Source organism: Amblyomma americanum, chromosome 3, assembly GCF_052857255.1.
Source record: "Amblyomma americanum isolate KBUSLIRL-KWMA chromosome 3, ASM5285725v1, whole genome shotgun sequence".
NCBI classification, from domain to species: Eukaryota; Metazoa; Arthropoda; class Arachnida; order Ixodida; family Ixodidae; genus Amblyomma; species Amblyomma americanum.
Window position 1 is genome coordinate 110,601,243 of NC_135499.1, and position 27,509 is coordinate 110,628,751.

At 47.5% G+C, this 27,509-nt stretch overlaps 1 protein-coding gene across 1 annotated transcript; it reads left to right on the plus strand.

Annotated features, from left to right (window-relative positions):
• On the plus strand, positions 1-27,509 carry LOC144124812 (carbohydrate sulfotransferase 5-like). The gene is made up of 4 exons (XM_077657710.1): positions 1-88; positions 19,104-19,204; positions 23,828-24,369; positions 26,693-27,509. The coding sequence occupies exons 2-4, from the start codon at positions 19,111-19,113 to the stop codon at positions 27,266-27,268; spliced, it is 1,212 nt and encodes a 403-aa protein (XP_077513836.1). The 5' UTR covers positions 1-88; positions 19,104-19,110; the 3' UTR covers positions 27,269-27,509.

Consider the following 27,509-nt stretch of genomic DNA (forward strand, 5'->3'; position numbering starts at 1 on the left):
AAGTGCTCTGCTTGAGCGCCGCTCGTCACAAGGAATTAAGCATCGGCGCCGTCCACAATTCATTCCGCCTTTATTTTTCGCACAAAACGTGAGTGACCTGCGCCTCGTAAAAGTGTGCAATTATGCATGTCTTCCTTTACGAAGTTGTTCACTATGATTATTACTATGTAATGTGCCAGCCGTCTGTCTACGTTGCCGCAGGCTATTGCAATGTATCTAGGCAACCCGCCGAGGGAAATTTCAGCTGATGAATTGATGAATTCCGCACCGCCTTGACAACTCGTTGTTACCGCGGTCAATTTAGTTCGCAGATCGAATGCCAGAGGCAGGCGACGGTCCGAGGTTCGATCGGCGCGCCAGCACGAGTTTTCCTTCAATGGCGAAGCTGCTCAGAAAGCCGTATACGTTTTCTTGATAGCTGCATCACTCGGTCAGGTGCATAATAATGACTAGTTGCTCTCTTCATTACAACTGTTTTTAAAATATGACTGAGTTTCACGACAGGTAGTGATTTATCGCACAAGAGACAGTTTTATAAATTCCTGTTGTGTTGGACAGCAAATGATAATAGATGTGTGTAGTCACACCTCGAATAGAAAGCAGTTGGCAGCTGCAACTGGGCAACACCTCTCACATACACGTTTAACGCTTTATAAATTACTTGAAGGTCTCGAAAGAAGTATGAACGGAATTGTTCCTGATGTTTCATAGTGATACTCAATTTAATAGTGTCGTGACAATAAGTGTGCGTATGAAGCATGTCGCTGAGGCAAAAATCTTTCTGCCTCTCTGGAACGTCCAAGAGGTCATATTTACGAAGTGTTCTGAGAACCCAAAAGAAGCTCTGAGTACCGATACATATATGGAGTACAGGTAGAGCATACGCCTCTCGTACAAAGGACCGCAGTTTTAATCTCGGCGCCACGCAATTCTCCATTGGATAAAAATGGAATATCAGTGTGTTGGTGGAACTGCATAACCAGGCCTGCGGTGCGTCATGGACTACAGCCGACAACCCACTCCCTCAACAGAACAGGATTTGGTCACCCTGGTGTAGTAGTTAGCTGCCACTGCTCCTATATGCACACAGCAACTGACATCCGGACCTCACTCCCCAGCGGCCTCGGAGCAACTAAGGCGGCGGTCAGACCTGTGACGCAGCGGAGTGTGCTAAGAATTTCTGGCTCCAGGCTCGCCTTCATTGAAATCTGAAACTGTGACGGTTAACGCCAGAACCCTATTAAGTGAGGCTAGTCTAGCAGTGCTGTTAGGAAAACTAGCGGGTATAAAATGGGATGTCATACGGTTCAGTGAGGTTGGGAGAACAGATAAAGCATATACAGTTCTAAAGAGCGGACACTTATTATACTACTATTGCTGAGCGGATATACTGAAACTAGGTGTGACATTCTCGTCAATAAGGAGAGCTGGCAACGTAGAGGATTTCTGTAGCAATAACGGTAGGATGACAGATATGGTAAGCTTAATAAGTACCAATTGAATGTGGTATGGGCCTACGCGTCTGTATCCAGCCATGATAACAATATGTAAGAAAGCTTCTATGAAGACTAGAAGTCGGCAATACATGAAGTAAATACAATATATACTATACATATGACCGATCTTAATGCCAAAGTAGGCAAAAAGCAGGCTGGAGACCAGGTAGTGGGTGACTATGGCATAGGTTCTAGGAACAAAACAGGGTAGCTATCAGTGCGGTTCGCAGAGCGAAATACTTTACACACACACACACACACACACACACACACACACACACACACACACACACACACACACACACACACACACACACACACACACACACACACACACACACACACACACACACACACACACACACACACACACACACACACACACACACACACACACACACACACACACACACACACACACACACACACACACACACACACACACACACACACACACACACGCGCGCGCGCGCGCGCGCACACATTATGGATTTTGGTTATACTGCTGACGCAGTAAAAAAAAACTAGGATGCTGTAATCCGTAGTGGGATTCCAACCAGTGGTGACACGAACAGAGAAGCTTAGTTCAAGGCAAGAGTAAAATTTCATCATCACTTTGAAGGACGTAGGAAATGCCTCGCGCAGACAGGGAAGAGCGTTCCTCGTCTCAAATTAAAGCACCAAGTGTGAGTCTCGGCTAGGTGGCGCGAGCCGCCGCCTGATCTAAAAGGCTCCCATCCATCCGCCCGTCCGTGCATCCATCCATCCATCCATCCATCCATCCATCCATCCATCCATCCATCCATCCATCCATCCATCCATCCATCCATCCATCCATCCATCCATCCATCCATCCATCCATCCATCCATCCATCCATCCATCCATCCATCCATCCATCCATCCATCCATCCATCCATCCATCCATCCATCCGTCCGTCCGTCCGTCCGTCCGTCCGTCCGTCCGTCCGTCCGTCCGTCCGTCCGTCCGTCCGTCCGTCCGTCCGTCCATCCATCCATCCATCCATCCATCCATCCATCCATCCATCCATCCATCCATCCATCCATCCATCCATCCATCCATCCATCCATCCATCCATCCATCCATCCATGCAGCGGCCCAGACACGTTTCAACGCATAAGGCACGTGTGGAGTCTGAGAATGTTTTCGTGGACGATTGAATCAACATCTGCTGAACTCGCTTTATTCGACTGGTGTAAACAAAAGCTAGGTAAGGCTTGGTAGCGGTAGAGGAAGTTATGACCGATCAGAACTTTTGCCATCTGCCTTCTGCTGAGGCTGTGCAGGTATTCTAACGAAAAGCGAAAAGTGAGGAAAGCGATTGTATCGATACAAATATGTCTGACGGCTTTGTCTAGAAAGCGCAGAAAAGCACTTAGTCGCTTATTAAGCACAGATACCATCAAGGGGTGGCTTCTGGGCTTGACGAGTTGAACCCTGAAACTAGTTCTTGGGCAAAAAGCTGACGACATATTCTCCACACCGTATCAATGGAGCAAAAATTTGTGTCGACGCATAGACTTCCTTTCAGAACGCCTTGAATTGCCACAAGTGTTCTATGCAGTGCATGTACCTTCTTGGTCGCACAAAGCCGCCCTTCCAAGAATATAGCAACGCAACGTCGAAACGAAGATGTCGCCAATTTATGCCCGTGATGACGCGAAGTGCTCCAAGCCTGCTCCAAACCTAGCCTGTTTTTTGTATAATATTTTATCACAACAAAAACAGGCGATTGAAGTGCATAGACTAAAATTTTAATTTCACAGTGTTCTATAGTCGGATACAACTCAAGAACGCAGAGCTTTCTCCCAGTCTAAGGATCCTCTTTCAACTAATGGCATCGGCCGATGCACATGCGCCTGCTAGCGCGACAATGCATGGAGCGGCGGCTAAATGAAGACAGGACTCCCTGATTTATCACACTAGCAGGACCAATAGAATCTGCCGACGCCAATGGCTGGAAGGAAATCTTTTGACGGGAAACCGCCGGTGTGTTCTAAAACTGTATCTGACTGCAGTGAGAAGTTACAACTAGCTGTTTTTGAAGATGCTGAGCAATAGAGGCTCTAACGTATCAAGCGAATTACAAGGACGATGGCGAAGAGGCGTCTTAAAGAAAACGTTTAGTGAGGTCTTGGTTTTATTGAGAGGCAATGTTCCCACGAGGCACATGTTGGGTGGGGGATGTCCGGTTAGGGGCGGCTCGCACATTCTCATACCATCTGTTGCAGCGTCGGGAGGGCCTGCGCGAAAAATACATGCTGGCGTTGTGCCGGATGGGTGGCTGGGAGGTAGGTTTTGTGGCAACGGAAAGGTGTATATCTGCCTGTAGGTGCCTATACAAGACGGCTTCCTCTCTGAGTATAGCGCGATAAAGTAGAGGGCGTAAGCGGCCCCTTCATGGCGTCTGCGCAAGTACTCTGCGTAGGAGAGCTTCCCTACTGACACAATTCAGTGGAAACATTTTGCTCGTGCTACGGGTCTCCGGAACTGCTGAAGCTGGACGGTTTTGCAAATGCGAAATCTCCTAGGCTTCCGTTTTATGTTCCCCATCAGATGGATTCTTGCGTACACATAAAGGGTTTGGATTATTTTGAGTCAATTTCATTTTGTGGCTCTTCACATAGATTCGAATACTTCTTGCCATGCACAATAAATTTGAATGGAGGAAGGGAGAACATCTAGCATAAACAAATTTTGCACACTCTATTATGAACCAGAGTCACAGAAAAAAAGAACAACATAACAAAGGTGAATAAAAGCCCTTCTACGTGCCGTATTTTTGTGGTTCTCAACTCGTTTGAGCCCGTTTGAACCGGTTCAGAGCGCTTCGAACCGCAACGGAATGTCGCTCTGGACCCGATCTCGGAACTGAACGCGGCAGGCGCGAAGTCGAGCCGGTACTGAACCCGAAAAACTTCGGTTCGGCTCCCTGATTTTAAGTAATCGTGAACAAGCGAGTCCAAAAACAGAAGCGCATTTAGAAGCGTTGGGTTCACAATCACCTATTGGAGCTCGTTTATTCTATTCCTACCAGGCTGCTTGTCCGTAAGTTTTGATGCTGCATGTCCACACCTATTCACTCAAGAAGCCATCAACGTGTGAGCATATTTTTTAAGCGAAGACTAGGCTGGATTCATCGACGAGCACGATTCGAGTGCCGCGGCAGATAACAATGAGGTTGCCCATTGCCGGGGTGGTGGGGGGGGGGGGTGAATTTTAAGTCTCACCCTTTTCAATATCTCACTTTATAGCTTGAAAAAATGCTTGCCTCCTACAGTTGAAACCACCCTTTACGCCGATGACATTTGTATATGGGGTTGCGGACGCCACAGGCGCATTGTGCATGCCCGACTATAGAGGGCAATAGACTGCATCGAATCACTTTAAAGTAAGCGCGGTCTCGTCATGTCGCCAGATAAAAGCTCAGCAATTACATTTTAGAGGCTCGATCTTTCGCGCGAAAGTGATGAAAGTTGCTGGCACCCCTATACCATACGTCAGAAGCCATAAATTCCTTGGGGTGGCATTTGACAGGTCATTGTCATAGTCCCTACATGTACAGCAGTTTAAAATCAAGCTCTGCTCTTACGCCTCTATCTTTCGTGCGCTCTCCACCACTAGAAGAGGCTGCTATACACCTTCCTTGCTACGGCTGTACGGTGCGCTCTGTGAACGACCTCTACGCTGCAGTTTCCCAGCTCTTCAGGGTATCTCACAAACAAATAATAAACTTCTTGAAGCTAAGCAAGCTAAGGTGTTGAGAATCTGCCTCGGCCTTCCGACGAACACCTCCGCAGTGGATACTCTAGCAGATAGCAGACGTCTATCTGTATCTGTACTGCTAACCCAGGAGCTGCTTTTTGCCCAGGTGCGGTTCATGGCTCTTGCAGATAAGCATCCACTCGCCGCGTACTGCATACAGGAAGTTCCCTACCTTCTGCCACCACACTACCAGCGCGCTGTCACGACCTCCTCCCCACTTTTTAGGTACACAGCATGACAAATCAAGACAGCAGTTCCTGGCATCAAAAGAAAAACAAGCACCCCCGGTGCTGCACTTATTTTGCTCTTGAAAACATTAGTGGATGCCGCAATGCGCACCGTCACATATATACTGATGGCTCTCTCAAATCCGTCTCATCAGTGACTGGCGTCTGGGTTCCGTCAACGTGCACCCCAATTTCAGCGGAACTCAGCCACCGCACCTCGACTACTGCTATCGAGCTGGCTTATCTGCGAGCAGCATTTATATACATCCTACAACAACCACCAACATCGTGGGCTATCATCAGTCACTCTCGTGCTGCACTACAATCTATAATGTCATCAGGAAGCATTCAGGAGCCAATCGTCAATGACTTGAACAGATTCCACTCTGAGGCTCGTGATCTAGGTCACCGCGTTGTGATGCAGTGGTTAACCGCTCACTGTGGCCTTGCAGGCAACAATCCCGCTAACGGTACACACGAGGTCGGCGCATGGCGACACCTCCTTGCTCCTGCCTATACCGTTTTCTCGCAGTGATGGCGCGAGACTTTAGCTACGAAATCCTGGCAGACGCAAAACGTTTTGTGGTGTGATGCGCAGCGTCATTATAGACCCATTCCTTGAACTGACCCTACTCGCGACTTCCGCATGCCACGCAATATAGATAGACGTAATGGAAATTGCCTCCGCCGAATTCGCCTGGATGTTGCTTTCATTAAATCCTATCTACATAAAATTGGTGCATCAAATAGACTTCTGTGTCCTACATGTGCTGTGCCCGAGCATACTCCACATTTTATCTGCCACTGCGAACTCTGCAACAATCCTCGCAAGACAGTTCAAGTTCTTTAGGACTCCGACAGGACAACCCCGTGCACCTGGAGCAAGTTCTTGTAACCTGAAGGGATACGGCTTCCGGTACGCGCGGGACAAAGAATTTTTAGTGTTTCTTAGAGACACGGGTTTGGTGGACATTTTTTGAAAGCATGTGTGTGTGTGTGTGTGTGTGTGTGTGTGTGTGTGTGTGTGTGTGTGTGTGTGTGTGTGTGTGCGTGTGTGCGTGTGCGTGTGCGTGTGCGTGTGCGTGTGCGTGTGCGTGTGTGTGTGTGTGTGTGTGTGTGTGTGTGTGTGTGTGTGTGTGTGTGTGTGTGTGTGTGTGTGTGTGTGTGTGTGTGTGTGTGTGTGTGTGTGTGTGTGTGTGTGTGTGTGAATGCGTGAGTGTGCTTGATTTCACCTTCACCCTCTGTTTTTACCTTTTCCTCTCTTTTTCATTATCCCCTTTTCTAATATTATCTTCTTTCAGCCTCACCTGGAGTAGCATGCCAGGTCAACAACCAGGCAGACCTCTCCTGTTTCACTAAAATCTCCCTCCTCCTCCTGCTGATGATGGCATGTCGCCAAAGCTGCCCATGTAGCGTAGTAAGGTGAAATCGCGATAGGCTATTCGCACTTGTGCGCGGCAGCTTAGGAACGGTCATTGGCTCAGCCTTTCTGCAGAAATATTTCTTAAGGTAACACTCCATAAATTAGCGATCCACCCTTTATGATAGCCCCACAGAGCGTAGAGCAGCGTTTTTCCTAAATTTGACAAAGAATGGGCTGGTACATTACTCACAAACTGTTTCAGTCCAGAGCTGCAATAGAGTTCAGGTCCGTCCGTTTCGAGGACCAGCACTTCCCGCACTGATGACACCTAGATGGTATGAAGTGCAATTCAGCGTCACGTCCGCAATGCGATGTTAAACACTTGCACATACATAATAGGTATCTACAACTTTCTAAGACCCGAGCGTTTACAGTTCCATTTTTGGAGCAGATCAATTTTTTTTTCACATTTCGTTTCAAAGGAGCAACTGCCAACTACGTAGAGTTCGTTTGAAAGAAGGAAGAGAAAGAGATGGTGGCTTGTACAAATCTAATTATCCTACTTTACTCCACTCCTATTGAGTGTTCGTCGATTCAGCGAAGTATCGTGACGCTGTTGAGTTGCAGAGTTAAATGACCAGGTCGTTATGCTCTTCAGGGTGTCTATATGTCGACGTTTGTAAAGCCTGCGATAAAGAGATATCCCTCGTTTACTGTCCCCCTATTCCGTCCCTGCTATTGGTTTGCTGCTAAGAGAGGAAGTTATTCGGAGATACCGCTCGCTTCATTAGGACTCACTATTTCTGTTGCAGTTATCCTTCCTTGTCCGAACATCAGAGGTCCTACGCAGAAGCGAATGTGTGCCTGAGTGTCCAGTCATATTACTTCAACAAGTTTTCTTGTTATCATAAAATGTTTTTGCGTTCCTTTCACTTTTAAATTATCATTATTATCTGCCTGACTATGTCCACTGCCGGAAAAAGGCCTCTCTCATGCCTCTCCAATAAACCCTTTCCTGTGCTAGTGGAAGCCACATTTCCCCCACAAACTGCTTTATCTCATCCGCACGCTTGCCTTCTCATGGTATCCAGTCCGTTGCCCTCAACGACCATCGGTTATCTAGCCTTCGCACCATATGCCCTGTCTGTGCCCATTTCATCCTCTTGATTTCGACTTTGACATAATAAACCTACGACGTGCAATTTTCAATAAAGGTTCTTAAAAATAACTAATCTCTTTCAATATTCTTACATACCTGCCCAGTTTCCTCAGCCATGTACCCAGTGTTCGTTCGGCCTGACTGAGAGCACGAATTCGATGTCTTGTTTCGGCCAGCACCAAGCCTTGGCAATGCTCCGCCATGAATATATATTATGCAGTTTCGATCGAGGCAAAGAACAGTTATCCGAGAAATAAGGCTTGGCCGTGAACGGAGCATTTCTAAATGTTTGCACACCGCCGACTGTCCAGAAACAGATCATTAACTTGAAATGAAAAATGAAGCTGCTGTTCGGACGAAATTTCTCGCGCAAAACTATGAAAAGAACTTCGTATTACAGAAGCTGAGAAAAACTGTTGTCGTTAGTTATATACGCTGAAGGCCAAAGGGCTGTTGACAAGTGTGAGTAAATATTCTGAAGTAGGGTATGCACCAGCACGGTGTATTTATTTGTAAAATTCGCAAACCTTAACAAGGCAATACCGGTTATTGAAGTAGTCGGAAAGCCGCTCGAATAATAATAATAATAATTGGTTTTTGGGGAAAGGAAACGGCGCAATATCTGTCTCATATATCGTTGGACACCTGAACCGCGCCGTAAGGGAAGGGATAAAGGAGGGAGTGAAAGAAGAAAGACGTGCTGTAGTGGAGGGCTCCGGAATAATTTCGACCACCTGGGGATCTTTAACGTGCACTGACATCGCACAGCACACGGGCGCCTTAGCGTTTTGCCTCCATAAAAACGCAGCCGCCGCGGTCGGGTTCGAACCCGGGAACTCCGGATCAGTAGCCGAGCGCCCTAACCACTGAGCCACCGCGGCGGGTCCGCTCGAAATCAGGGCTGATTTTGGCAACGAATAATTAAAGGCGAAAACAGAGCAAGGCAGGTATTTGTGCGTGACTTCCTCACGAGAGGACATCATTGCTGCCTAAAAAATCTTTCAGCATTGCCTGGCTACGTTTAATCAAGCAAAAGCGAGAAATTAAAGGTGGAAGCACTCGGCTGAGTAGTGGTCTATTTCATTCACTCACAGCATTTTTATAAAAACAATTAGAGAAAATATTGTAGCGGAGGCTTAGGTCAGCACTAAGGCGGCGGCGAAATCACGTCGCTGACAGAGTCTTTGTCCAGGTGAGCAGGCTCTTGCTCTGAGCCATGGCAGTGCGGCTAGGATCGTGCCCTTCTTCTTCTTCACAATGGCCCCGGGGAGAAAAGGAGCCATCCTGGTGACTTATGGTGCCGACAGCAAAAAGGGGTCGTAGTACGGCTAGAGTCGTTGGACATGCACAGTCTCGCGACCACGTCGGCGGACATCGGAAGACGTTGTGAGGGGCTGAATAATGTAGTTGACAGAGAATGCGCGTTCCAAGATGCGGTAGGAGCCATGGTATTTTGAAAGAAGCTTATTTGAGAGGCTGGAAGCAGTGCAAGAGATCCGGAGCCAGATGAGTGAACCGGGTGAGAAATTCAGATCAAGCTGACCTTCATCATGGCGGTGTTTTTGGCGCCACTGAGTGTCTCACCTGATCGACCGTGCAATCTGGCGGAAGTCTTCTGCGTGCTGGGCAGCTTCAGAAACAGTTGTACACTCAGATAAGGCAGGGCGATATGGGAGAACTGTGTCGATGGGAGCGGATGGATACCGGCCGTAGAGCAGAAAAAATGGGGAGAAACCGGTAGTGGACTGGGTAGCAGTGTTGTTGGTGTACGTAATCTAGGGTAGAAGGAGGCCCTAGTTCGTCTGGTTGGCAGCAACGTGTATAGCAAGCATGTCACCAAGAGTGCCAATAACTTGTTCAGTTGAGCCATTTGCTTCCGGACGGTAGGCTGTACAAGTCCGACGAGTTATATTGCACTCAACCAGTAGAACTTTAACGACGTGAGACAAGAAGACGCGTCCACTGTCACTAAGGAGTTCACGAGGAACATCGTGGCGATGTTTAAAGCGCTGCAAAATGACGGACGCCACTTCACTAGCTGTAGCCGCCGGGAGCGCGGTGGTTTCTGCACACCGGTCAGGTGGTCAATGGCAACAATGACCCAGCGGTTGGCAGCAGCGGTGTACGGAAGGGGGGCGGGGGGCGTATAAATCTATGCCAATATTGTCGAAGGGGCCAGGCGAACAATTTAGTGGCTGCAACTCTCCAGCAGAGTGACGAGCAATTGCTTACGGCGTTGGCAGGACGGACAGGAGCGGACGTTCTTCAAGATAAGGTTATACATGCCGCGCCATTAGTACCCGAGACGGAAGTTAGTGTACGTCTTGTAGACTCCCGCGTGACCGCATTGCGGGTCACCGTGGAAACAGGTGCAGATTTTAGACCGGAGAAGTCGGGGAATGATAAGAAGCCATTTCTGTCCATCAGAGCTATAGTTGCGCGTATAAAGCAGATCATCAAGGATTGCAGAATGTGAAGCTTGGCGACAAAGGGCGTGGGACGCTGCAGCCGTAGGTGAGTCGGAAAGAAATTCAAGAAGAAAGGCCATCCATTGATCTTTACGCTGCTCAGAAGACATGTCTCAAGTGGTGAGCGAAGTCGCAGCGGATCCGAGGACGGATACGCTGGCAAGCTCGGCCGGTATCGGGGAGCATTTTAGGGCATCAGCATCCTGATGCTTGCAGCCCGACCAATATACGACACGTATGTGATATTCTTGTATACGGAGAGCCCATCGAGCCAGGCGACCGGAGGGATCTTTGAGCGAAGAAAGCCAGCATAGGGCATGGTGGTTGGTGTCCCCGTCAGACGGACGGCCATAGAGATAAGGCCGAAAATTTCCAAGGGCCCACACAATGGCCAAACACTTTTTTTCCGTCATGGAGAAGTTGTATTCGGATTTCCTGTGGGTGCGACTGGCGTAATCAACCCCATATTCCTTTAATCTAGACTTGTGTTGGGCGAGCACAACCCCTAGGCCAATGCCACTGGCGTCCATGAGGGCTTCGGTTGGGGCTTGCGGGTCGAAGTGACGCAAAATAGGGGGTGCGGTGACGAGACTGCACAAGCAGTTGTATGCGTCCCAGCAGGCAGGCGACCAACTCTAAAAATCCACGTTGCTGCCGAGAAGATGAGTTAAAGGGGCAACAATGGCCGCAAAGTTGTGAATGAAACGCCGAAAATTGGAACGGAGGCCTATGAAGCTGGATAGTTCCTTAATGCAAGTAGTTTTAGGAAACGCAGACACAGAACGAAGTTAGGCGGTGTCGGGGCGAACGTCCTCTTTTGACACAACGTGTCCTGAAATTGTCACTCCACGAGCTGCAAAACGATACTTTTTTACGTTCAGCTGAAGGCTGGCGTCCGTAAGGCAGGTTAAGACGTGATTCAGCCGGGACAGATGAGAAAAGATAACGATGTCGTCGAGATAACAAAGGCATGACTTCCATTTCAGGCTGCGCAGAATGGTGGCCATCATGCGCTCGAAAGTAGCCGGAGCATTACAGAGCCTAAAAGGCATGACGTTGAATCCATACAGGCCATCAGGTGTCACAAATGTGCTTTTTGGCGATCGTCGGCTGCCATGGGGACCTGCCAGTACCCAGAGCGTAAATTGAGAGACTAGAATAGTTCCGCTCCTTGAAGACAGTCGAGAGCATCATCTATGCGTGGAAGAGGGTGAGCACCCTTATGCGTGATCTTAATCAGGCGACGGTAATCGACGCAGAAACGAATAGAGCAATCTTTCTTCTTCACGAGTACCGCGGTCGAAGCCCAGGGACTGTGTTAGGCCTGAATCACGCCGCTCTGAAGCATTGTGTCAACTTGAACTTGAATAACTTGGCGCTCACTGGCGGAGACACGATATGGGCGCTGATGCAGAGGATCGTGGTCACCGGTGTTGATATGGTGGGCGACAGTTGACGTGTGGGTCAAAGCTGGTTGGTGTGAATCGAAGAAGGAACGAAATATATGAAGCAGCACAAGAAGTTGAATGCGTTGAGGTGCACAGAGAGAGGCGTCGATGGAGGGAAGGAAAACGTCCGGACGCGAAGTGTCGAGTGCAGAAACCGGCGGGCTGAGGGCATCGACGTCGAGGGACGGCGAATCGTCAGTCTCATAGCAAGAGAGAATGAAATCAATGATCTGGACAGTACCGAGGCACTCACCGCGACGCACAGCGGAAGTATATGTAAACGGACAGGTCATGAACAGGGCGCTAAGGCCAGCTGACAGGCTGATGACGGCGTAAGCTATGGGCAGGTACTTGCGGCACAGAAAGAGGGGTGAGGGTGTGAAAAATTGACGGTGGTTTAGCTCTGGTTAAACCTGGAGTGACGCGATAGCCACAGCTGGCCGTGTGAAACTCCGTCGATGCGCCGCCATGGTGCACCACGGGGTGGCAGCGCAGCTACAAGATGGCGGCGCCACCACGCCGAAGGCTTGAAATGCTACCGTAATGTAGCTATCGCTACGAATGTACGTTGCCGTCGCGAACAAAGTCAGACGTGATGGGCACGAAAACAGAATAACAGGCAGTTTAGTTTCTACGGCAACGACGGCTTTGGCAGAAGCAGCAGAAGGGACATCGGGCGACCAGGAACCCCTGAGCGCAAAGAACTCCAGTTCAGCACGAGCACAATCGACGACTGCGTTATGGCGCGACAGGAAGTCCCTACTCAAAATGATTTCACGAGAACAGGTTGGCAAAATGATGAATTCAATCAAATAGAGGATCTCCTGAATAACGACGCGAGCCATGCACGTCGCTAACGGCGCAATAGCATGCGCGTTTGCGGTTAGCAGCGAGAATCCAGAAAGTGGGGTCACCACTTTTCGCAAGGAGCGGCAAAATGTATCTGCCATGCTGCCATGGCAGAAACAGCAGCACCGGTGTCGACCAGCGCCAGAGCAGAAACACCCTCTACGGAAACGGCGATCAGATTTGTAGGAGATAAGTAGGGCCTTGGAGGTTTCGCTGGAGCCGCAGTTCCCGCCTCAGGAACTGCGGCATCTAGTTTTCCTCTTGGGAAAGATCTGGGCGCCGACGCATGGGAGAAAGGGAGCGGCGACGAGGAGAAGGTGAGTGCCGCGTGGAGAAGGTAGTGGTATCTGGTATCAGGTGAAAGCTAGAAGGCGACGTTGTGGCGGCTCGGCTGGCGGTGAGTAGTCACTAGGAGGAGGCCAGCTACTGGCAACTTGAGAGATTGGCACACGAGGACGGCAAAGCCGGGCCACATGAGCAGGCAATAATATTAATAATAATAATAATAATTTTTGGGGAAAGGAAATGGCACAGTATCTGTCTCATACATCGTTGGACACCTGAACCGCGCCCTAAGGGAAGGGATAAAGGAGGGAGTGAAAGAAGAAAGGAAGAAAGAGGTCCCGTAGTGGAGTGCCCGGCAATAATTTCGACCACCTGGGGATCTTTAACGCGCACTGACATCGCACAGCACACCGGCCCCTGAGCGTTTTGCCCCACCAGGCAATCCGCAAGAGTAACAAATCCGCAAGAGTAAAAAATAGGCGGATTGTCACTAGTACGCCGGGGATTGCTGAAATGTCGAAGCGGTCGAAAAAAAAGGCGTCGGAGCGTGAGGCACCTGAGGCTCAGACGCTTGAGGTGGAGCGTATATTGGGCGGTAGTTAGGCGGGCGCGGCCGTGCGACGGCGGCAGCTTAGGCCAGGGGTGCAGCGACAGGTGTGGGCGGCTATGCTGGTGCGGAAGGAGGGGCCGGTAAAAGGGCCTCAGCCACTTGTTCGCTGATGACAGTGCGAAGGTCGGGCGCCAGGTACGAAGATTGCACAGAGTGGGATGGCAGAAGCGATAGCTGACGTGCAACTTCCTCGCGCACGAAATCTTTGATGTGAGCCAACAGTTTCGAGTGGTCGGGTGCAGCCGACAGGCCGGCAAGCGACTGGACAGGCGCTGCGTGCTGGCGAGTGATAAGCGTTTGCTTGCGCAGCTCGTCGTAGCACTGGCAGAGACTGACGGCTTCAGCATCGGAGCGGAGAACTCGTGACAGTTGCGCCTGAAAAGCGTCATCCTCGATGCCTTTAATCATATGCTTGATCTTCTCAGCCTCAGACATCTGGGCGTTGACGCGCGAGTAAAGGTTTACCACATCTTCAATGTGTCTTGTGAACGTCTCACGTGACTGCTGAGAGCGCTTGCGCAAGCGGTGTTTGGCGTGCAGATTGTGCACAGCAGGAGTCCGAAAACTTCAGTGAGGTTCGCTTTGAAAGTAGTCCACGTGGAGAAGTCTGCTTCGTGGTTTCAAAACCACAGGTTTGCAACGCCGGTCAAATAAAAAATGAAGTTGTTCAATCTGGTGGTAGTGTCCCACTTGTTATATGTGCTCATCCGCTCGTATGATGTGAGCCAGTCATCAGCGTAATGCTCGTAAGTACAGCTGAAGAGGGCGGGATCCCGCTGCCGCAGGGAGCCGGAACAGAGGACTGGGGAGCCGACCTGCACGGCTTGGTGGCTGGCGGCTTCGGGCACAGCTGGCATAGCGGGTGTCGTTAGGGTGCGTCTGCGGAGATGCATGGCGGTACGGGGATGGAAAACCGAACCTCCACGAAATGTAACCGGGACTTAGGTGAGTGCTCAGACGGCGGCGAAACCATGTCGGCGACAGTCTCTAATCTGTCCAGGTCAGCAGGCTCTGGCTCTGAGCAATGGCAGTGCGGATAGGATTGTGCCCTGCTTCTTCTTCTTCACAGTATAAATATAAAGGAAAAGATATTGGGCGTATATGACTGTTTTAATCAATTATTAGACAGACGGAGCTTCAATTACCTTGCATTTAAGGCACGTGTTTAAAGTAGCAGCTACAGCCTACTAGATGCTTATGAACTGCTTTGCTTCGCCTGGCTCAACAATACCCTGCGAAAGAAGCCATCGCCTCCTTGGAGAAGTCATCGATCGTAGTATAACATGGAGCCCTCATGTCTCATAAATGAAAAGGCGACTGACATCGATAGTTCACGTTCTCTCCTTTCTAAGAGGGAAGTCGTGGGGAGCATCAGTGCAGTCGATGCTCCAACTGTGCACCGCATTATTCATGGGATTCCTTTGGTACAGTCTACCTGCACTAGGACACTTGAGGAGAATGCACATATGGTGTCTACAAAGTGTTGAAGCTCAAGCTCTCGGGACGTGCCTAGGACTGCCAAAATGCGCATCTACAGCCGCAACAGTACTCATAGCCCAGGAGAATGCAAAGACACCCTATGTAACAATGAAACCCTTGAGAAGGCATATTCATCACCTCTCTCGGATTCCCACACACCATCTTGCAAGTCTTCCTGCTAACCTGCCGCGAACATACTTTGCGTAAATTAATGATGCCAGTGGCAACTTTCTACCATCCCAATTCTACCATACCATACCAATAGCAGCCTGTAGGCTGTACTTTGAATTATGCAGCCTGCATCGTCCTCGTGTGCTTCTTTCCATACCAGACATCAAAAAGAAGACTGATTTATCACCGACGGCATTAAAACAGACCCCTTTTCAATATTTGCATGAGAAGCACGAGCACCGACTGCACGCATACACTGATGACTCAGTGACCCCTTTCGGTTCCTCGGTCTCCGTGGTCATCCCCGTAAGGACCATAGTTAAGAAAGTGAAAACATCACACGATACTTCATCGAACGGGCAGAACTTACCGTTGTCCGTGTCACAATTAGCATATCAGTGAAGAAACACCCCAGAAATGGCCTGTTTTCAGTAATTCAAAAGGAGCCCTCAAAGCCTTACAATCTGCTCTTCGCCATAGGTCATGGGTCGCGGAAATCTGAGAGCTCCACCGCGCCTCCATGAACAATAGGCAGGATATTGTTTACCAGTGGCGGCCAGGACACAGCGGCATCGCAGGCAATCACCGCGCAGACGATGCCTCGCGAACTGCTCACCACGAGGGCGATTTTGTATCCATTCCAATCTCGAGAGCCAAAGCAGCAGGGAGGCTTCGGCCACTGGCGCGGGACATCACGCTTTCCGCGTGGAATTCAGGCCAGTTTTCGAATTCGCGTTTAAACTTCTTGGACGCAGATCTGAAGCTCGTCTTTCATCTGGCCTACCACGGCGTGAAGCAACTTTAATGTGTTGCCTGTGGCTTAGTGTAGCTTTCACCAACCATTACTCTTTTTTTGTATAGTATAGTTGATAGCCCCGCATATGTCATCTGCGGATGTAACGAGACGATATCCCACAAGATATGCGAATGCCCTGCCTACAGCGCCGAAAGGCAGTCTCTCTGCTGTGCGCTGGAGCGTCTAGATTTACGCCCACTGACGGAAATGAAGATTCTCGGCCACTGGTCGCGGCGATAATCGGCGGTGAAGGCCTCCAAGGCACTGCTCCGCTTCTTGAGAACTCCTGGCCTGCACGATAGGCTGTGAGTTTACTGAACGCTTGCTGACTTTGCATAGTGACTTCAATTCCCTGCTACTCTCTTTTCTCCTTCATCTTTTTATTCCTTCCTCCTTTCCCCCCGTGCAGGGTAGCAAACCGGATATTCTTCCGGTTAACCTCCCTGCCTTTCCTTCTTCTCCCTCCCTCCTCCTTCACTTTGCAGCGCCTGTTGCGCTGTTTTCGTTGTTTACTGAATAATCAGTACAGCTTTGCGTGATAGGTTATTAAAAAAAAGCGCCTAAGATAATACCGTGACCTGCATATCCACGCACCAAACTATGTTTCGCTACGCCGTGACCATCCATTAAAAGTGAAGGAAATTAAATGTAAATTAGAAATGTACAATTATGCTTTATTGCCAAGGTCTTTAGAGAATGGAAGAGGCTCTCTGAAGAGGCAGTATTAATTACATGTTATTTATTCTCTTCATCAGTTTGATTGCTGTTGTTGGGCTGTAATGATGTGGCGTTCGTGGCTGCATTGTATGTGTAGCAATAGGTTGATATTGATCTGGGTCCCGGCCCACTCGTCAAATCCAGGGAACGAGGCGGCTCACGCGCAGGCCGAAGTTTCGTCGACCATGCAGTGGGCGCGCCCTACGACCCGAATTTCACGAGGGACGGGTTGATCTCATTTTATTACATCACCTATCACTTTAGGCTGGAGAGGCGCGCATATCCCCCTCCCCACAAACCGTTAACAACACGCAGGAAGTTACCTGGCGCCGACTGCAAATACGCTCCGTTCTGAATCCGGCAGTGCTTCCCATCATGTACGCTGGCCAGCACGACCCAAACTGTCGTAAATGTGGTGAAAGGGCCACATACGACCACATTATGTAGACCTGCGCAAATGATCCGCCTCCGGCGGAGTTGATACAGCTCCCTTCTCCCGAGCAGTGGAAGGCCATGCTGGTCAGTTCGGACCCTAAGATTCAAGTGCGGCCTATCGAGCGGGCCAGTGAGGTCGCCGACAGCCGTGGGCTAACGGCCATCTAGTATGTGTCTCCTGCAACTTGCTCTCGACGCAATAAATGTTTTACAATCCGATGTTAGCTTTTTTCGTTTGCATGATGTTTTATTCCTCCCACTCCCCTGTAATGCCACTTGTGGTGCTCTGGGTGCTACAATAAATAAATTAAATTACGTGCAGGTACTTTGATTTTGGCTCTTATTAATGTGGGTGGGAATAAAATATGTCGTCAGCAGAACAGAGTGCAACGCAAGTTTTATCCGTATGCGATAAAGCAATAAATAGAATTTTTTGAATGTCTTTATATATCGAGAAATACAACTCAAACTTTAAAATCAGGGCTAGGTATTTCTAAATCAATCTTGTAAATAAGAAATAGAGAGGGCGCGATTAGGAATGTCTGCCGTACGCAGGCGATGCTACTGCATCTAGAGTGTTAGGCTTGTAAGCAGTAATAAAAACCACGAGTAGGCAAAAAGCAGTAATCACGTTTTAGAAGCATTAGTTTACTCTTAAGACAGAGGATGTCGTAACCTTGGACAAAAAGAATCAACTTGCAGATAATAAAAGGTGGCCTACCTATAGTTGCACATAAATGATCACTGAATGACAAGAGCTGCACGTGACACAATCAGTTACTTGTGAAGGCGGAGGTTTGTTCCATGCACGTGAAGATATCAGCCTAGATGATGTGTCCCAAAATTTCGCTTGGTGTACCTAATAATGCGGCAGGTTAATAGCTTTTGTGATTAACACTACAACTAAGCAGTGAGACCTCCTTTCCCTACTTCTAATTTTGAGCAAATGCTTAAGTCTTCATGAGATTTAAAACAGTCTGGCACGTTACAATGCATATTTATGCAGGAGAAGAGCGCTAAGTGTACGTTTATCTCAAGCAAACAAGTGTAAACCATGTGCTATCTGCGCGGTCTTCGACATTTTGACGCTCGGTGTTTAAAGACGAATGCACACCAAGGACCTCCTGTTTTCCCACTTTGCAGATTATTTTCGCAGATAATATTTCGGTATTCGTGTTCTTTGTGTTGCATCATAAGCACAGAGAAAATAGGAAATCCTTACGGGAAATTTATCAATGAAGAGAACCGGAATGCAGGAAAGAAACAAAGCTCTGACGCAGTGATATCTGAAAAAAAGTTCTTCGTCTACTCATCATCTGTTGACAGCCGGCTCTAATCATAGCATGTTCGAGGGTAGTAGCGAGAACATTGTTTTCTTCCAAGAGCTAATAACGATTGCAAGTATTGTACTCCCGTTTCATGTGCTTAGAAGCTTGATACCTTTCTGAGCTGTCTGTTCACGGGGCGCTCTGGAATAATAATTCTTCTTGCCTAGAAGCCTTCGGAGAGTTAGTATTGACCAAAGCGGTGGGGCCAAACCCAACAACAAGTGCAGGTAGATAGTGAGCTCTGTAAAAAACATTCATTGTCCTTCAAAATGCTTCAAAATGCCTGCAACACGGTAGGCCACCAGGCGAAGTCGATGGAACGGAATTGAAATTTGATTGTCATAGTGCCGCAGCTTTGTTGATTAGAGCATATCTGAAAAGAAATCAACACTGGGCGTGGTCAAGTGCTTGCACGGAGAAGAAATGTTAGGCAAACTAAGTTCAATATATGCTTTATGAGCATACATATGTGTGTATGGCTTTTCAGACATCCTATGGTGAGGAGGAGACGATGTGTTCTTTTTGCGGCGTGCCTGCTCGTACTTTACTTGACTTGTATGCGGGTGCTATACGACAAGACTATGAAAGGTGAGCGCATGCATGGGTCGCAGCAGTTTAAGCGCGCAATGGTAGATAAGGAAACGCACCATTTCAGAACGCTTTACAAATTGAGAAAACATGATATACAAAAAGAAGTTATGCAGAAGCCGCCTAAGGCAGCCCTTGAGTGCTTTCTCTTACAGTTTCTGTGTTTTAAGATCGCACCTTTTCAATACAGCACTTCTTCCGCGTTTCACCGCTATGTGCTGAAGACACCAGTACGGAGCTTCTAGAAAATAATGGAACCACCTATAAACGAAGAAGACAGTTGGTTTAACATTTTATTTTTCGAAATACCGACCTTGGAGAGTACTTAAGTGGCTATGGTACTAATTTTCAGGGGGGCAAAAGGAATGAGAGGGGACTACCAATTTTAATGGCCGCAATCTTGTACTCGAGAAACCGAAACCATGCCGCCATTTCGTCCCCTGACGTCATACTCGCATAGTTCCACCTATATCCACCATATTGAATCATCACTTCATCACTGACACGTGGCAGGTGTTTGTTTCTACAGTGCTATTGTAGATGGCGCTACAAGTCTCAATGCGAGATGCGCTGTTTTCTAGTTGCAGCCACAGGTGGCTTGATGTCAGGATGGTAGGAGAGTACGAAATCTCGAAACGTGATGAATAGTTGCTGCCACAGATGGCGCTGTAATCAAGAGGGGTAGCAGACCCCACGAAATGTCGAAACGTGATGAGTAAGAGCTAACGCTCTGAAAAGTCGCCGGAAAGGGCTCGCCAGTTTTCGCGCGTGATTGTCGGTTTCGGTGATGCGTGGTGAAGTGCTGTGTTTGGCTCAGGTGTTCGTGGCATCACAATGCAGTGAATGAGCGAGTTCGTGTGCTCTCCTCAGTAGGAGTTTCAGAGCCCCTTTAAGAGTGAACCATTTAAGTGCAGGACACATTGTAAAGCGCATCTTTGTAACAAAAATTTTAAAAACTTTCCCGCCTCAACTGCTAGATTGTTTGCGGTGAAACTGCGCGGAAGTTGGGTATTCCGGCAACCTTTGTCTACTATTAAATTTACAAAGGCACTAGGCTTACATGACCGGAAAACATGCGGTACGCGACTATAGCATAGGCTTGAGGAATAACAGGGGAGTTATTAGTAGAGTTCGCAGAGAGAAATAATTTACAGTTCCTGAATACCTTCTTTCGCAAACGAGAGAACAGGAAGTGGACGTGGAATAGTCCCATTGAGACACCAAAAATGAAATAGGCTTCATACTGGGCGCTCACCCTAGCATCGTGCAGAATGTGGAGGTCGTCGGAAAGGTGCGTTATAGCTAGCATAGAATGGTAAGGTCTCGAATTATCTTACACATGAAGAGCGAAAAGGAGAAACTAGTGAAGCGGAAGCCCATCAATCAGTTAACGGTAAGAGGGAAAGTAGAGGAAGGCAGTATATCGCTGAAGAACAGATATTCGGGTTTAACTGAGGAAGACGATTTTAATGTTCAGACAATGAACGATAAAATTACAGCAATCATTGCAGCGTGCACGCTAGAAGTAAGCGGTAGAATGATTGGACAGAATACTGGCAAGATATCTCAGGAAACGAAAGATCTGATTAAAAAACACCAAAGCATGAAAGCGGCTAACCCTACAGATAGAATAAAACTGGCAGAGCTATCAAAGTTATTAAACAAGCGTAAGGTAGCCGACTTAAGGAAGGTGAATATGGAGAGAATTGATCATTCACTAAAGAACGAAAGTGCCTTAAAATGGGCGAAGAAGAAACTAGGCATAGGTAAAAACCAGAATGTTTGTGTTTAAACACAAAGAGGGCAATATTATTAGCAATATGAATAAGCTATCTAAAGTAGCCGCAGAGTTCTACACAACTCTATGCAGTAGCGAACGCAATCAGAACGTTAATAAGAGAGACAGTAGCGCACAGCAGAGCGTCATCCGGTCACTAATGAAAGAAAGAATAAGGAAAGCCCTTGAAGTAATGAAAAGGGTAAAAGCCGCTGGTGAGGATCAGGTAACATCACATGTGTTGAAGGACAGAGCTGAGATTGTGCCAGAAAAACTGGCCACCCTGTATAAACAATGTCTTATGACCTCGAGCGTACCAGAAGCGTGGAAGAACGCTAACATTACGTTAATTCCTAAGAAAGGAGCTGCCGCGGACTTGAAAAAATGCAGACCGATCAGCTTATTGTCCGATGCCCATAAGGTGTTTGCTAAGGTAATCGCTAATAGAGGCAGGCCAACATTAGACCTCAATTAGCCAAATCATCAGGCAGGCTTTCGTAATGGATATTTCATAATGTATCATATTCACACTATCAATCAGGTGATAGAGAAATACGCAGAATATTTCCAATCCCTACATATAGCCCTCATCGATTACGAGAAAGAATTCGACTGTGTGGAAACCTCAGTAGTCATGCTGGCATTGGAGGATCAGGGAGTAGATGAGCCTTATGCGGAAATACTGGAAGATATCTATAACGACTGCACAGCTGGACTAGTCGTCCATATTGTCAGCTATAAAATACCAATAAAGAAGGGTATCAGGCAGGGAGACACGATCTCGCCAATGCTATTCACCGCCTGCTTGCAGGAGGTATTCACAATTCAAGCCTCGGAATACTGCCTGTATGCAGGAGGTAAACCGAGACCTGAATCTGGGAACTGTGGGGGGTAAGAGTTAATAGAGAACGCCTAATATGGAATTCGCTCGTGACATTGCCTTGCTAAGTCATTCAGATGACCGGCATGATGAATGAGACTGGCAGAGCAGAACGCTTGAAATGCAGAATACCAAAGTAATGTTGAGCAGCTGAACATGAGAAGTTCAACATGTTCAACATTAGGAGCAACGGGCCATGCCGCCTGGACATTGAGAGGCAATCGAAAGAATGCCCTCTAGTGTTTAGTTAATTTTTATTTGCTGGCATGCTGGTAATCAGTGATCTGCTCCGATTGCGACAGATAGGCAAATTCATATTTCTAATCGAAAAGGAAGTTGGCAGTGATTGCTATCATAACGAAGAAATCAAAATGTGGTACTACTTGGCTACAGATCGCTCCTACCACTTAGGATTTCACTGCATTTTTCAATAAGGACTCTACTAAGGAATGGTAGCTAGCGAATGTTTATTATAGTTCCGGCGCTTTGTTACTACATGAGGTCAGAAGTGTTCCGTGGGTGGAAAATTAATTTCGTTTTCCTTGTAAAAATTCTACTTAAGCTGTTGACGAGAGTGAAGCACAACTGAATGTATAAATCAGAGAAGGCTGATCTCAAGCGTTAATTAGAAAGCGTGGGTATAAACCGAGAATACTGACCAAATTTTCTTAAGAATGAAAATTTGTCATATACACGTTTTTTCTCGTATTCGGGGGGCCTGAAACTGCACCAGACTGCAGTTTGGTGCAATTTCACACCGCACTAAAGGTACTTTCCTGCCGTTCAAAGAGCGAGCCTTTTTGTTCTGTAGAACACGTCGCGGCAGACAAAACATATGGAAACAAACAACCATCATGTCCCAGCGAGTATTCTGTTGTAATTCCTCCAGCATATATGGTGTTAGGCTTGTCCCAGCGGCTTAGCCTCAGAAGGTTCCACCCAAAATTTTGGGGGTTTTACCGGTGTGCGCGAACTGTGCATATTACGCAATCGCCCCGCTAGACGTGGTGAGCAGTAAGCCTTATGTATCAGCGTGCCAACAGCCCTGCCGCTAAGTGGATGCATTCCTTTTTTATGTTCGGTTTTGAAAGGGTACGTTTCAGTGATTCGGCGCATTTATTTTCTTTCGAAATGACGGATTTTAAGCTGCAAAGAGAATGCATCAAATTCAATTTGAAATTTAACAAAACTATAGCATAAACCAATTATATGTTACAAAAAGCATTTGTAGCTAATTACATGATTAAAAGCAAGACTTGTTTATGGTACAAACGCTTCAAAATTGGCCAAAGAACTGTCAACGCGATGACCACCAACAAAGATAACATAAAAAAATGGCATGAGAACGTGAGGCTATTCTTCCAGACCGCAGGCAACAGATTTACGAAGTCAATTAAATTTTACGGCCAGAAAACTGGAAGAACAACTGTCTCCTCCACCATGACAAGGCACCTGCTCACACATCACACGTTGTTGGACAATGTGTGACTTTCAAAAACACCACAGTGCTTCCGCACCGTGTCCTATTTGGCTGACCGTACCCCCTGTGACTTTTCCTTGTTCCTGATAATGAAATTGAGGCGTAAAGAGCACCGGCTTAACACAGCTGAGGAGATACAAATGGAATCGCAGAAGCTCCTCAACGCCCCGAACTTTTTGGGTACGGGCCAGCGAAAGGCGGCCATGCTGGGCACGTTGCGAACCAAGCTGTAGGAACGACTGTTAAACTTCCTGCTGTTCCCTTCAAGGATATGTAGCACCCAGTTATGCTCTCTTCGAGAAACGAGGCATCACCTTTTGTGTATCGCCTCTTGCGTAAGGCATCACCTCTTTAGATATTCCGTCGGAGTTAGGGAGACAGGTCGCAGTCGTGGTTCACTGGGTAAGAAATATAAATTGCAGTATGGAACCGACTGCTTGACCAGTGCGCATCTTTCGGACTTTCTTTTCTCGTTCCTATTTTGAGGACAAGCCGAACAAAGTGGGCCTGGAAGAAATGGGAGTGCTGAGGCCAGTACCGGAACCAAGCTCGTTGCCGAAGGTGGTTTGGAAGCCAAATTCACCGACTCTACCATTGAAGGGCAACTTCCCGCTGCGTTCCAAGCCGCCCTCAAGAACTACTCCATCGTTCCCCTGGCCGACGTCAAAATTGTGTTCATTGTCACATACTACCGGGCCGGCTCGACTTTCCTCGGCGAACTGGTATCTTCAGGACCCCGGACGTACTTCCACTTCGAGCCACTCATGTTGTTCACTGTGAGCGGCCGCATCCGCTCCGGCAGAGAGCGCCACGCTTTCCAGCTCATCGAGCAGCTGCTCCGGTGCCGCATGGAGAGCATCCCTTTGTACACGGCGTGGCTCGAGAACCACCCTTATTACAAGTTCAACCGCTTCCTCGCCGAGATATGCAAAGAAGGGCACTCGTGCACGTCCCCCAGCCACATGTCGGCAGTCTGCTTGAGGGCCAGGGCTCAAGTGTTCAAATTCACCCGGCTGCACGTTAGTCAGGTGAGAGCGATGTTTCGGCTGCAAGTGATTAATATGTCGTAATTAGGGGGATGTTTTATGCAGTTTTTAAATAATTAGTATATACGGCGCTCTAAGGCAGGAGAAATGCGCAGGATAGAATCGCTAGTTCACAACAACCTTTTTGTTTGAATAAATGTCACTTATCCCGAAAATGAATATTCCACAAAGAAAACGAAAGATGCTACCCATTAGACACATGAACCCTCAAAGAAACCGGACAAACGCTTACTGACCATGGTGTACGTGCACGCATGAGAGTGGTTGCACAACACCAGAGGCGTCCCATAACGGTTTCTTATGTAACACTCAGTGATAAAAAGGTGATTTATCTATCTTGCAGAGGTATCTGCGAAACAGCTCTTGCACCCTGTATTATAAGCTGTTATCCGTCTGCGCCGTATTAAGCTATAAGTTCAGAATATTAAAGGTTTTTAAAGCTGCAATGCTTTACCGTGTGCCGTATTTCGTATACTGTACCGTACACATGCGTGGGTAAGCCGCAAAAGGTGTCGGAATGCCTTTTTTAGCACCAAGTCGCTTGGTTGAAACCAAAAATAAAACTAGCGAGCTAAAGCGAGAATGATCTTTGTTTAGATGAATTGGCGTGAAAGTTGTAATGACATAGGTGGCGGAATGTGGGGACGGACGCGTTTCATGGCCTACGTGATTAGAAATGGCGAAGTGCTTGTGTTCTTATTATTAACTGTTGAAACTTGTATCATTCCCTCATTTGCCGCCAAGGAACAGCACTGTGGCTCGGTAAATTATAAGCTCGTTATTCCGTCAAGGTATTTCCCGTCGCGCTTGGTTTGCTGAGGAGACGCCGCGCAGCGGCTATCGCTAGACTTTCGGTGGCGCCGCTTTAGTCAGTTACTGAAGAGAGGAAATTCAAAAACGAAATAGATTATATTTTAGAACCAATATATGTTAGCGAGACACCCTGCTAAGGAAAAATACTTCATTGTATTATATGAAGCAATCGCAGGCGCGGCAGAGAGGCATGCAGGCTCAGCTGCATGTACAAAGTTATCACAGCTAACTTTAAAACCTCTTGTATTTAGTGAGCATGATCAAAGGCTTATCGATTTCCTCCTCTTGAGGAGCGTTAAAGAAAGTAGGACTTTGCGTGAGTGCCTTTTACGGTGTCAATATGAACGAAATCAAGCGAATTTACGCATATTTCAACAGTTTGTAATGCACTTTTAACCAGAGATAAATAGATATTTCAAAACTTGAAGCTCTAAACATTACCTGCTGTATGACGATTTTATAATTCGCTCTTTATTAGAGATCTCTCAGCTTAGAGGGCAGCAAAATATATTTATATCGTTCTTCCAGGTCGAAGGAGTAATATTATAAACGTTTGAAAAAAGCTCAGTGATGAAACCTGAATCCGAAGTCTAAGGAGCGTACTATAGCCGTATGGATTTAGTTTTTCCCTCAATGTCACATTCAATTAAGCTCAGAAGGTGTAAGTGTTTCCTCATGTCTTTCGTTCATTGGTCGGCGTTTACAATAAACCATGTGACAATACGTTTGTTACAACTCGCAACAGGCATTCCCCGTATTTGGCCACAGGCCCTTAATAGGGCTAAAATGCAACCAAACACACAGCTTTCAACGTTTTGGAGCAAAAAGAGGTTTAGGAAAACAAAGCAGAACCCCTGTAGACAAGAAAGTGGCATGGCTGTGACTACGTGTCAACGAATTTGCCCGTCATACATGTGCTATCGGTGCTCAGAATGCTGCAGATGCTCTCTACAATAAAATGTCACAGTCGCCACGCTGCAACGAGAAAAAAAAGGCATGAATAATCGAAGAAGTAGCAGAAGTACGTTATGTACTCGGTGCTCTGTGCATAAAAAGCTGCGCAGAAAGTAACGTTGACTACAAAAAGCGATTTTCAGAAGATTTTTTTTTCGAAAATTCACGATTCGCTTCGCTGTAAAATATATCCGTGAGGTTTAAATCTAGTTCAGGCTTCTTCAGGCGGCACGGAGTAACGAGTTTCCACGAGTGCCTTGTTCCCAGCCTTGTCCTAAGTGATTAAACATGGTAGAACCACATCGCAAATCTGACAATGAGCTCGCATGTGTCTGCGGTACATGCCAATTAGGCAAAATTGTTAAAAATCTAACAGTGGGAGAAAGAGTCAACATTTAAATCGTCGTAAAGGCGAAAATCACGCCAAAGTGATGGTGCCTTACTTGAGCAGGTGCTGACACGTTTTGAAATTCATCATACTCCAAATAATGTTTAAATGTGGGAGATGACTCTGAGGAACGTGTTTATTGCTGTGCAGGTGGCAGCGTGGCTCCAGCGGAATTCGGAAATTGCGCGCTTAGTTCGAGTGCTGCACCTCGTTCGAGACCCTCGTGGCATCTACCACTCTCGCCGAGGTCTGAAATGGTGCATGCAAAATGCTGAGTGCGACAAAGCTAGTGCCTTGTGCATGCAGATGCGCGCGGACCTCGAAGAATTCCGCGAGCTGACGCGCCTACTACCACCTAATAGAACACACACGCTCCGCTTCGAAGATCTTGCCTTGGACCCAGTGAATGAGACGAAGCGTCTGTATGCACGCCTTGGTCTGGATTATACGAGTTCCGTGGCAGAATACCTGAAAAACCACACGACGGCGACTCGCCAAGACATGAAGAACGCACACGGCACAAAGAGAAACACTCGTGACGTCCCTGGTATGTGGAAAAAAAAACTGTCGCGAACCACAGTTGGCGCGATTGAAGAAACGTGCATTGACGTGATGCGGACACTTGGTTACGAGTTCTTGGTACATAGTGGCGCAGAAAGGGAACTCAAAAAGCCAGCCGTATCACAACAAGTCCGGATTTCTGGAGCAGAAAAGAAAACAAATTGAAGAAATCTTCCATAACGAAGAAAAAAACATGTTGGTGTGTTTCCCGTCGTTTATTAAACTAATTTTGAATACACTGGGTATTCGAAATTAAACCATTGAAATGGCGGCAAAGAGAAATAGCCAGTCGAAGAGTGATTCAAAGGGCAAGTTTTAAGTATAGTGTTTTAGTGCAAGTGTACAGAGCACTCGAAACCGCTGGGGTTGTATTGTGAAGAAAGCTCAGAAATAAATTTGTCTTTCG

Excerpts from the sequence above, each read along its gene's own strand:
- LOC144124812 (XM_077657710.1), top strand. The coding sequence starts at position 19,111 with ATGGTGAGGAGGAGACGATGTGTTCTTTTTGCGGCGTGCCTGCTCGTA. Across the intron at positions 19,205-23,827 it reads ATACGACAAGACTATGAAAG|GACAAGCCGAACAAAGTGGG; the intron begins GTGAGCGCATGC and ends TCCTATTTTGAG. Across the intron at positions 24,370-26,692 it reads CCCGGCTGCACGTTAGTCAG|GTGGCAGCGTGGCTCCAGCG; the intron begins GTGAGAGCGATG and ends ATTGCTGTGCAG.